This window comes from Crocuta crocuta, unplaced genomic scaffold, assembly GCF_008692635.1.
Source record: "Crocuta crocuta isolate KB4526 unplaced genomic scaffold, BGI_CrCroc_1.0 scaffold30, whole genome shotgun sequence".
NCBI lineage: Eukaryota > Metazoa > Chordata > Mammalia > Carnivora > Hyaenidae > Crocuta > Crocuta crocuta.
Genome location: NW_027528345.1, coordinates 8,252,352 through 8,263,650, shown reverse-complemented (window position 1 = coordinate 8,263,650; position 11,299 = coordinate 8,252,352). Strand labels below are relative to the sequence as shown.

At 59.1% G+C, this 11,299-nt stretch overlaps 1 protein-coding gene across 1 annotated transcript in view; it reads left to right on the top strand.

Moving 5' to 3' along the window:
- HDAC7 (histone deacetylase 7) overlaps positions 1-10,298 on the top strand; it is a 25,349-nt gene extending 15,051 nt beyond the window's left edge. Inside the window, exons 14-26 of the mRNA XM_077753260.1 lie at positions 448-581; positions 746-866; positions 1,114-1,163; positions 2,388-2,495; positions 3,514-3,569; positions 3,718-3,805; positions 4,663-4,782; positions 5,015-5,112; positions 6,302-6,420; positions 7,116-7,249; positions 7,532-7,616; positions 8,826-8,964; positions 9,127-10,298. Coding sequence (XP_077609386.1) covers positions 448-581; positions 746-866; positions 1,114-1,163; positions 2,388-2,495; positions 3,514-3,569; positions 3,718-3,805; positions 4,663-4,782; positions 5,015-5,112; positions 6,302-6,420; positions 7,116-7,249; positions 7,532-7,616; positions 8,826-8,964; positions 9,127-9,172 — 1,298 coding nt within the window. The 3' untranslated portion in view covers positions 9,173-10,298. The remainder of the gene's footprint in view (positions 1-447; positions 582-745; positions 867-1,113; positions 1,164-2,387; positions 2,496-3,513; positions 3,570-3,717; positions 3,806-4,662; positions 4,783-5,014; positions 5,113-6,301; positions 6,421-7,115; positions 7,250-7,531; positions 7,617-8,825; positions 8,965-9,126) is intronic.
- The last annotated feature ends 1,001 nt before the right edge of the window (positions 10,299-11,299 follow it).

Here is an 11,299-nt window from a genome sequence, read left to right as displayed (position 1 = left end):
CAGGGCTCTCTGGGCCTCCCCGCTGCTCAGGCCGAAGCAGCCACTTCCCCAAAACTGCATCTGTCTTGTCACATGGCTCCGTGTCATTGTAGGCTTCCTGGCTCTCAGTCTGGGGGTTTCTGAGGAATCCTTTCTCCTCTCATTCCCCCGTGGCAGCCCATTTGGGTGATGACATCCAGTGTGAGACCCTAACATTAGGCCTCCTTGTATTAGGCTCAGAGCTCTTGAGAACATGGTAATTGTACTGTGCCATGGGAGCAGGGACAGTGTGACAGGAAGGCATTGGCTGTGTGGCAGCAGTGTTGTCTGGGGCTGTGTCAGNGTGTGTGTGTGTGTGTGTGTGTGTGTGTGTGTGTGTCTGTCTGTGTCTGTGTGTTTGTGCGCATGCAGCCAGGCGCAGGGCTGGGGCCTCCCTTGGGTCGGGGCCCTGACCCCTGTGTTTGGCAGGGCTGGTGTACGACTCGGTGATGCTGAAACACCAGTGCTCCTGTGGGGACAACAGCAGGCACCCCGAGCACGCGGGCCGTATCCAGAGCATCTGGTCCCGGCTGCAGGAGCGGGGGCTCCGGAGCCAGTGTGAGGTGAGGAGGCGGGGAGGGGGCTGCAGAACTGGAGGAGTTACGAGTACTAGAAGGTAAGGGAAGGGAGGCCCTGGAGCCAGTGCGAGATGAGGGGCCACGCGGGTGGTGGTGACGGCAGGGAGGGGGTGAGCAGGGGCTCAGGAGCTCTGCGGGCCCTTCCTCAGTGTCTCCGGGGCCGGAAGGCCTCCCTGGAGGAGCTGCAGTCCGTGCACTCGGAGCGGCACGTGCTCCTCTATGGCACCAACCCGCTCAGCCGCCTCAAACTGGACAATGGGAAGCTGGCAGGTAGGGGCCTCATGGTGTCTGGGATCCCCGGGGCCTCCGCGGGCTCACCCGGCCCACCCATCCCCTGCGATCTCCTGCCCCACCCCTGCCCAGCCAGTACCCCGAGCGTCCTGGGCGTCCCCAGGCCACCCTAGTCCCTCCGCTGCCCACTGCCGTCTTGCCCAGTGCTCCGGCCCCAGCCCTCTGGCTCCCAGTCGGGCGAGAGCCGAGAGGATTCAGCTCACACACCCTGGGCCTCTCCCCGCAGGGCTCCTGGCACAGCGGATGTTTGTGATGCTGCCCTGTGGTGGGGTAGGGGTAAGTGTGCCCCCGGGGGTCTTGAGCAGCCATTGTCATGGGCTCTGGGAGCTCCTCCCTTCTGTTCTCCCAGGCCCAGCCCCTACCTGCTTGCTCTTGTGGTTCTACCAGACCCGTTGGGCCAGGGGCTCTGCCATAATGCTTCTCTGCCGGCTAGAAGCTCCTTGTGGACAGGTGTGTCCTCCACCCATCAGTGTCTCCTGAGTGGGGGGCCCTGTGCCTTGCACTTAGATGGTATTTGGTAAATGTCGAGTGAGGCTCAAAGAGCAGGGGATGGCCTCCCTTCGTAAGACCCTGGTGGTGGTCGGGATTGGCCCTTCCACGCTGGCCTCCAGGCGGCCAGGCTCCTCGGCCTGGGGCCGTGGGGGTGCCTCCGGTGTCCTTGGTGACCCAGGCAGTTCTCTCCCATTGCCCAGCTTCCCCTCCTCCCGGCTCGCCCTGCTTCAGGGGCTCCCTGCCTCCTCTGGTGGTATCCCAGCCAGGAGTGCGCAGGCAGGGGATGGAGGCCTAGTTCTAGAGGGAAGTGGGAGCTGTAGCTGGGGGGCTGTTTGGGAGCCAGTCAGCGCCCTGTTCACAACTTCCCATTTCTTGCCACTTTCTGATTTTTCCAACTGTTGTTGCTTCTGTTTTCTCCTCCCTCCTCTCCCTCTCTGTCTGTCTCTCTCTCTCTCTTTCTCCAGCCTCTTGCGACTCTCTCTGCCTTCCTCGCCTCTCTTGGTCCGCCTCGCCCTCCCCATCTCCCCATCATGCCCCCCGGCCCCTCCCTAGCCTTGAGGCCCAGGGACTGGGTTTGGGGGGCCTCCCAGCCTGGGCTAGGGGCCCTGAGTGGAAGACAGTGGTGCAGACGGCCCCTCGAGCTCCGACCGTCCCGCAGGGCCTGAGCAGAGTCAGCTGGGGCTTAAAACCCCCTCCCGGTCCAAACCCCAAGTCCCGCCCAGGTAACGCCATGCCCCCTCCTCTGACCGGGGAGGCAGGCGCGATGCTGCCAGCAGAGTGCTGGCCAGATACGGGCTGGTGATGTGGACTGAAGCTGGGAAGGAGAAGTCATGCTGGGATTGGGGACACAGGAGGCCTTGCCTTTGGGTGGTGGGGCACTGGGGAGGCAGCACTGTCTGCCCAGCTCCCTGCCCCTGGGGTCCTGGCCGTGGGGTGGGCACCACCCAAGTGGGCCCCGGCCCCTGCGGGGGCCTCTGATGATGCAGGCCCTGGCTCTGGCTCCCACAGGTGGATACCGATACCATCTGGAATGAGCTGCACTCTTCCAATGCAGCCCGCTGGGCGGCTGGCAGCGTCACTGACCTCGCCTTCAAAGTAGCATCCCGTGAGCTGAAGGTAGGAGGTTTGAGCTGAAGGTGGGTGATCCCCCAGGGGACGCAGCAGGGATAGCCAGACTCAGAAGCCCAGACCTCCTCTTGGACGTCCCCACAGGGTTTTGGAAGCAAAACCGAGCGCTCTGGGGCCTAAGCCGAGATTTGAACCTTAGGGTTATGTTACTTGCTGGGGAGTCAAGCCACTGTGACCCTAGACCTCTGTCTCAAAGAGACATGGGATTATAATCATTCAGGATTCTTCAACATGCAGACCCACGGGGTGACCCCTGGCAAGTTGCAGAGCGTGTCTGAACCTTTGTTCATTGGCACATTGGTTCTTGGCAATACGGAGGTTTTGTGTGTGTTTTTTTTTTTTTTTTTTAATAGGCCGGGTTGGTGTCTGTGCTGGTTTGTTCTGGTCTGGGCACCTTACAGGGGCCTGTGCTGAGGCCCACACGCCCCACTGTCTAAGAGCTCAGAGCCCAATGTGGCTACATGTTCATTTCTTCTTCTGGGAGGGGACTTGCACTTAAGGGCTCAGCCCTGGGTTGTAAATTCTGGCTTCGCCCTCCATAAGCAGGCAACTTCACCCAAGTTATTTAACCTGCCTAAGCTTCAGATTTCTCCTCATCTGTGAACCAGAGATAGTCATGTTTATCTCATGGAGATGTTGTAAGGATTGATGCCATTTGCCTCAGAGAGATATTGGGATGAAACCTGGCATTTATAGAGTGCTTGGCACAGTGCCAGGCAGTAGATTCTGCCCAACAAACCATAGCTGTCGTTATAAAGTGATAACAGAACACATCAGGGTGGGGGGTTTTGTGTTCATGTCCAGCCTAAAAGCAGAGGATGCCTGGCTTGGAGGCCAAGCACCGGGGCACCCCAGACCCACCCTGGCTGCGGTCAGATTTGCGGACAGTATCTGTGTCGTCTTGTGAACCCGACTCAAGGGATGAGCCTTAGGTTGGGGGCAGCTTCATAGAGATGTGGCTCAGGGTGCTGGCCATTTGGTTGACAAGCATTCTTTCTGTTTCCAGAATGGTTTTGCTGTGGTTCGGCCCCCAGGACACCATGCAGACCATTCCACAGCCATGTAAGGCCGGGGGGAGGCATTCCCCCTCTGTCCCCTGAGCCTTCCAGGGCTAGGCCAGGCCAGGGGTGGGCAGAGGAAGGAGGCTGGAGAGGTGGAGCTACAAGGAGGGATATAGGCCAGTAGCACCTCTCTCTCCTCCCTCCCCCAGGGGCTTCTGCTTCTTCAACTCCGTGGCCATCGCCTGCCGGCAGCTTCAACAGCAAGGCAAGGCCAGCAAGATCCTCATCATGGACTGGGTAGGCCCCTGTTCTGAGCCCCTTCGGATCCTTGAGCCCTGTGGAAAGAGCCCTGAGCCTGGCATCAGGGGATATGGCTTCCTGTCTTCCTTCTGCATTAGTCTCCTGAGCCTCACTTTCCTTCTGTGTAAAGTGTGGGTGGAGATGACACCACACGAGGAGGCTGTTAGGAGGCCCAGATGAGGAGTGTGAGCCCAGAGAGGTTAAGTAATTTGCCCACAGCCACACATGTAGTAACTTCTCAGACTGGGATTTGAACTCAGGCCATTGAGCTCTGGAGTACATGCGCCCACGCTAACCCACTGTGTATGAACAGCTGTGAATGGGACATTCCTCTGCAGAAGGTGGCTGTGGAGGAACTTTCCACGCTTGTGCCCACGCAGGTCCTGTGAGTGACCAGGCATTGGGCCATGGCTCTCCCTGGGAGGGGCGGCACCGGGCTTCACGTACCTGCTCCTCTGTAACTGAGCTTGGTTTCTCATCGCTCCGTGACCTTGGATCAGACACAGTAGTGAAGGCTCCCGACGTGTAATCCTGGATTCATCCCTCTTCTGCCACACATTTTTTGCTCTTCCTGGCTGGCCGGCCCTTGATGTGTCTCCTCCCCTGCATGGTCTTGTGGTATATCCACCTCCGTCCAGGGCTGTGTACACATCTGTGACACGTGGGGAGGCTGGGGCACAGAGAGGGCCAGTGGACTGCTAGGACCACTTCGCAGTAGGAACCCCAGCCTCCTCCCTGCCAGTCTAGGGTCCTGGCCTTCAGAAGATGGACCCTCGGAACCTTTCTGACCTCCCCCAGTCTTGCATCTGTGTGCTTTCGGGCCGCCCCTAATCCGTGTCCATCTCCATGCACAGGATGTCCACCATGGCAACGGCACCCAGCAAACCTTCTACCAGGACCCCAGTGTGCTCTACATCTCCCTGCATCGCCACGATGATGGCAACTTCTTCCCAGGCAGTGGGGCCGTGGATGAGGTAACCACACGCTCCCTTCTGGCCCCATTGACTCTCCTTCATGGCCCCACCTCTGCTTCTGTCACAATTAGCTGTGTGATCCTGGGAAGGTTGGGTAGCCTCTCTGATCCTCTGTTCCCCCCTCCCCCGGAAGTGAAGAGGCTGGATGAGCTGGTCTTGCAGCACTGGCACCCTGGGATTCCTCTCCAGGGACTCTGCTCTCCTCCTGTCTCTCTTGCTTCCTGTTTTCCAGGTGGGAGCTGGCAGTGGTGAGGGCTTCAATGTCAACGTGGCCTGGGCAGGAGGTCTGGACCCCCCTATGGGGGATCCTGAGTACCTGGCTGCCTTCAGGTAAGTGCTCTGGGAGCTCGGGGAGTTCTGCCCAGCAAGGCCACCCTTTCCTGCCTCTTTCCCAACAGCACCAGGCTGGAGGTGAGCTGTTTGCTTTGCAGCCCTGCCTCCTCCAATTACCGGACATTTTAAACCAGTCTCAGGGTGGACCTTCTGTACTGAGACAAATGAAAGGAAAGGCACTGTTACACTGGTCTCTAGGAGCTTCCAGCCCCCACGAGAAGACAGGAAACTCAGAATGAAAAAGTCAAGGGTGCTTTATAAAGTCACATGTTACCAAGAGCCAGTGTTGAACTGAATGCTGGGAAAAAGGCAGGGTGGAGGGAGCACAGCTGCCACATTCAGTCAAAGAAAGCTGCCTGGAGGAGGTGGGCTTTGCACAGAGAGAATTAATTTATATTGTGGAGAAAGAGACAAAGCAGGTGATCCCTGTTTTTGGAGATTGCTGAAGAAAAGGCACTCTAGACGAGGGGCTTTGGGCTCTGTTTCGGAGCCCTTATATGTTTCACTCTGGGGTCCCCGTACTGCGTTTGGGAAAAGAGAGCCCTGGAAGTAGGTCTCAAATACTTTTCTGGAAATCCTCTCCATGAGAGCTGGACTGGGGTTCCTGGTGTCTGTGTGCCCTGAGCCCAGGGCCTTGAAAGACGTCAAAATGGACCTCAGAGTTGGGTGAGGGATGGAGGGAGGCAGCTGTGGGGGGCCAGCAGGGGCACAGGATGAGAGAATGGATCTGGGTGGCCCAGGACCTCAAGGGAGTCAGCTCTCAGGTAACAAGTGGTCAGATGTGGTCAACTCAGTCCAAAGTGGGTGGCAGCCAAGTATCGGGTTTCTAGTCCCTGAGGCTTAGGGACCTGCCCCACCAAGGCCCTGCCCACCGCACCCCTGCAGACACACACACACACACACACACACACACACACACACACACACTCCTCTTCCCTTCCCTTTCTGTCCCATCCTTGACTCCTTCTGTCTCTTGCCAGTCAGGAGCTCTAGGTGGCTGAGTTCTCAGGCTGTGTAGGGACATGGGTGGCCAGCCAAGTCAGGGTGGTCAAGGGATCCATTCATCCTGCTATTACTGGGCGCCTAGGAATCCTAAGAAGAGGGTGCACATAGTAAATCTGGTGGGAGAGGGCGAGTGCCCCTGGCGCACAGCGTGATGAGCCCCCACATCCGGCACCTTTCACAGGATGGTGGTGATGCCCATTGCCCGAGAGTTCTCTCCGGACCTGGTTCTGGTGTCGGCTGGGTTCGATGCTGCCGAGGGTCACCCGGCCCCGCTGGGTGGCTACCATGTTTCCGCTAAATGTAAGGAGGGCCCGGCCCAGGGTGTGGGGCAGGGAATGGGGGCCAGGCTGGAAGGGGAGGCACTGCTCAAGTGCAGGGGAAGGTGGCAGTGGCCGGCCCAGGGCTATGACTGGGGTGTGGCGGCTGGCCCTGGCATTCCCTGGGCCCTCTCAGCCCAGCCCTGCGTGGAGCCCGTTCTCATTCTGTGGGAGGCCCAAGTTACACTCCGCGGACTAGGTCTGGCAGCCCAAAAGCTCAGCCATAGGACCCCCTCTAACACACCCCCCCATCGTGCCATCCTAGACTGGGTTGGCAGTTTCTAGCGGCGGGGATGGGAAGGAGCAGTGTTCTCGGAACAGAGGGAGCCCGCTCAGCCTGCTGGGCCCCAGGGCTCGGGAGACAGAGGAGATGGTGAAACTCGTGGATAAGATAGGCCAGAGTCGATGCCCCCAGTTCCAGTCCTGGCCCTGCCGCTTCCTTGCTGTGGCCCTTATGCAAGTCCAGTCCCTTAAGCTCTGCCAGCCACGCCTGAAGCTTCCGGTAGCTTTTGTGTGGGAGTCCGCGCAAGAAATAGGAGTAGTACTTGAAGAAGTAGAGGTGTATGTGTCTGATGACCATTTATAAAAGAGGAAGCAAGCAGGGCAATCACAGAGGTAGAGAGAGTCCGCCTCCCCTGCAGCCCCGCCTCTCCTCTTCCTCCCCACTCAATTGGCTAGGTTTTGGGTACATGACACAGCAGCTGATGAGCTTGGCGGGAGGTGCAGTGGTGCTGGCCTTGGAAGGTGGCCATGACCTCACAGCCATCTGTGACGCTTCTGAGGCCTGTGTGGCTGCTCTTCTGGGCAACAAGGTGAGTTGTCTGCCCCCCATCTGTGCATCTATAGGGCAGGGAGCCTGGCTCCCCCAGGACCGCCCCAAAGGGCAGGCAGATGGGGTGCCTCCTGGAGGGCTCACAGGGCAGGGGCAGCAGGCCTGGAATGAGGGGTACTGAGTGGGTGCCCCTTCCCCAGGTCAAGTCTAGGACCATGTTTCTAGCCTTGGGCAGAGCCAGGAGTACATGGATACCTGTGCCTGGGAAGCCAGGGCCCCTGGGGTGGGAGACTGCTGGCTGATGTGCTGTTTTCTTCTATAGGTGGATCCTCTCTCAGAAGAAAGCTGGAAACAGAAACCCAACCTCAACGCCATCCGCTCTTTGGAAGCCGTGATCCGGGTGCACAGTGAGTATGGAGAGAAGGTGCCCGCTGCCCCCAGACTTGGGAGACATCCTCAGTAACCTGGGCCCCGGGCTTGCAGTGCTGCAGTGACACATTCAGCAGGAATGGTGGGACTGCCTCCCTCCCCCTCCCATACTCTGAGCCCTCCAGAAGGATGCAGCGGGGACTACCAGTCAGCAGGGACCCCCTGCCTCCTCCAGGCAGGACTGGCCACCCATCCCCGGCCACAGCCCTAGGCCAGGGCCAGGCCAGTCTCAATAATTAGGCCTTTTGCCAAAAGCGCTGCCTCCTGCCCTGACCCTCAGTCCCGGCTCCGGGGATCTTGGGAGCGCTGCCTGCTTCAGGAGCTGGTCATGGAATAACCTCACATTTGGAAAGCACTTAAACTTTTCACCTTCAACTTGGCATCTCTGGAGCGCTTTATGTCAAGGCCCATGTTCAATGCTAGGGATAGAAAAGTGAATAAAACAGATTTCCCCACAGCCAGGGGCCAGTATGGGGAGTATACCTACCAGCAAAGACGCCACTGGTACTTTGCACGGAGTCTTCACGCACTGGGCCAGCTTCTGGGAGGGGCATGTCCCGTGGACATGATTTCTTACGACCGTCGGCAGGATGGTCATGTCCATGGCCTAGCGGGGGCAGTGGAAGCCCAGGGCGGGTAAGCAGCTTGCCGACAGCCACATGGAGCGGCCACGGTGCTGGCCTACTCTCTGTGCCGTGTCCTCCCCACCTGGCATGCCGTCCTGGCCCCCACGCTGGGCTGAGCATTGCTGGGGACTGCCCAAGAGTAAGATCCTGTGTTCCAGGAGGCTGGAGCTTGAGATTTGTGAGGTGACTCTGACACAGACCCCATCTAGGGGAAACTGAGCCCTACTAGTGCTCTGAGGAATCCCATTCCTGGTGTGGCCACCAGAGGTGGTCTTTCACCCAAAGAGGTGGGGAGAATGGCTTGGGCACCTGCTGGGCCCCCCTCATAGCCACGATGCATCTGGTCCACGTATGCTGTCAGGGCTGCAGGGGGCCAAGTAGGGGAAGGTCTTCTGTGAATGGTGGAGGGAGGTGAGAGCGCTGACCCCAAGCTGAGGACATGCCCACTGCTGTCAAGCCCTTGGCCTGAGAGGGCCAGCCTCGATATCAGTCTAGGATGCGGTGTGACAGGGTGCCAGGGCTCACTTCCCCAGCCCTTTCTGACCCAGCTTCTTGCCGCAGGTAAATACTGGGGCTGCATGCAGCGCCTGGCCTCCTGTCCGGACTCCTGGGTGCCCAGGGGCCCGGGAGCCGACACAGAAGAAGTGGAGGCAGTGACCGCGCTGGCATCCCTCTCCGTGGGCATCCTGGCTGAAGAGCGGTAATGCCCAACCCCTGGCCGACCGTCTCTCCACCCTTCAGACCCTTAGAACTTGATGATCCCCAATCCTGGCACGGCCATCCCAGCCTTCTTGGGCTTCCTGGGAAGAGAGGCCCTTCCTGCAGCCCCCGGCCCTCCAGCGTCTCTTTGTCTCTCCCTCAGGCCCTCACAACAGCTGGTGGAGGAGGAGGAACCTATGAATCTCTAAGGCTTCAGAACGGATCTGCCCGCCCACCCTGCCCTTCGGACCTGGTTCTCTTCTAACCTCTGGCCACAGTACCCATTCCCGGGGTCTTCAGAGAGCCTTTGGGCAGGTAGTTGGGGCCAGAGAACGGCCCCTTGACAGTCACGCCAAGGAGCCTGAGTAGGGCCCTGGGTCTAGGATAGGGACCAAAGAGGACCCGGAGAAGAGGCAGGCTGGGCACTGGCCAGCCCTTAGTAGGGATCTCTCAAGAACAGAGTCTACCCCTTTGGGGTCCAGGCCCCCGGCTGGGCCCCCCTTCCTCAGGACTGCACAGAGGAGGACTGGTTCAGTCAGGCCCACCAATAACCACTATTCTTGGCTCTGTAGGCCCTGGGCTTTGCACACAGCCCCAGGCTCCACACAGAAATGTGAACTTGGCCTCAACCAGGGTGGCCCTTCCTAGGCTCTGAGGGCTGGGCCGGAGCGGGGGAAAGGGGAATGGGTAGGAGGAACCAGGGGGTCCCCTATCCCCTGAGCGCAGGGGGAATCCCTCGCCTGCTTCCTCAGATGACTCTGGAAGCTTCCTCCCCCTCCCCCTCCCCCTGGGCAGGGAGACAAAGCTCCTTCCAAGAGAGCAGTCCTTGGCAGGCCTCCCATCTGGTCGCCCCTGCCAGAGGCCGCCCTATGTCGGCCATCTCAGTGCCCTGGTGGAGCAGACAGGTGCTCTTGGAGTTCTGTGCTTCCTGAGCCAATGGTGCCAAACTTCATCTCCCCTCAGCAGCATGGCATGAGCGCCAGGGACCCCCTCGGTCACTGCCCCCCTCCATGAGACTTCTTCTGGGGTCTCCCTCACCCAGCGCGGACTCCTGCCCTACCTAGGATTGGCTTGGCTGAGGGGAAAGGGGGTGGGAGAGTGGATGCAAGACATGGGGGAGGGGAGGCCACCCTGGCAAAGTCTTCAAGGCTTCTGGGGCCCAGGCCTGGGGCCAAGAAGGAAAGTATTTGTGTGCGCGCGAGAGAGCAAGAGTATGTGTGTTTGTGTGAGTGAATACGGGTGTGTGTGTGTACGTGTGTGTGTCTTCCCCAGGACTACCATACCCTGTGTATGTATGCATGTTTTTGTAAAAAAGTAAAAAAAAAAAAAAAAAATCTGAACAATAAATGTTTTATTTGCTTTAAAGGTGCTTGTGGAAGGGCCTCCTGGGGATGAGGGGTGTACGGCGAGCATATGGCCACACGCACTGTGTGCCTCTCGTTTGGTGTAGAAGAGGGGCCGGGGTTGGCCTGTGGGCCGGCACCCCCTCCAGCTCCTTGCCCTTCTGTGGCAGCTCCCTTGCAGGAAAAATTCATTCTGAACGCACCCTAGCTGCCACCACCTGCCCACGGGGGGTGGGGGTAATAAAGAGGCAGCACCTTTGGGCTGAGTCCATACACACAAGGCCCACCGAGAGTGTGGAGATATAGATACGTGGACCCAGCTGGCTAAGATAGCTCCAGAGAGTGGCAAATCGGACCTACCTGGGTTCAGGTCCCAGCTGGGGGCTTGGGTAAGTCATGTCACCTCCTGGGGCCTCTGTTTATCGGTTAAAGACTCCAGAAATAGACATTGTTTATGGTCCCTCCCTGCTTGAATGCACCAGGGAAGAGACCAAGCATGAGGCAACAGGCTGGGACAAGCTCATCCAGTCACCAGAGAGGAAGGTGCCAGGCTGCCGACGCCCATCTTTATATAGGTCTGAGCCGGCCAGGTTTCTCAGGCGGCAGGCACAGCAGCTGCGTCACCTCAGACCCGGCCCCGAGCCCTCAGCCTGGGAGAACACGAAGGGAAACAGGTTCACCCCTGCACTTCTGTTCTGGCCTCTTGGGTGACAAGACACTAAATCCCACTGGGGGTGCTGAAGCTGTGCCTCTGGGCATCGATGGGCTGAGAGCCAAGCCGCTGGGCTCCCCCATGCCAAGAGGGGCCGGAGGGAGAGGGCCTCCAGCCCCTGAGCCACAGATCTCCCCCTGCCCTCCAGGGCACAGCTTGAGCTAAGGAGACGGTTTAACGAGAGCCCCTCCACCATGGCCCTTTCTGCCTACTCCCTGCGCTCACAGCACCGCCCCCACTTCCCCCAAGATTCCCACCCCTCAAGAAACAACCAGAGCCTA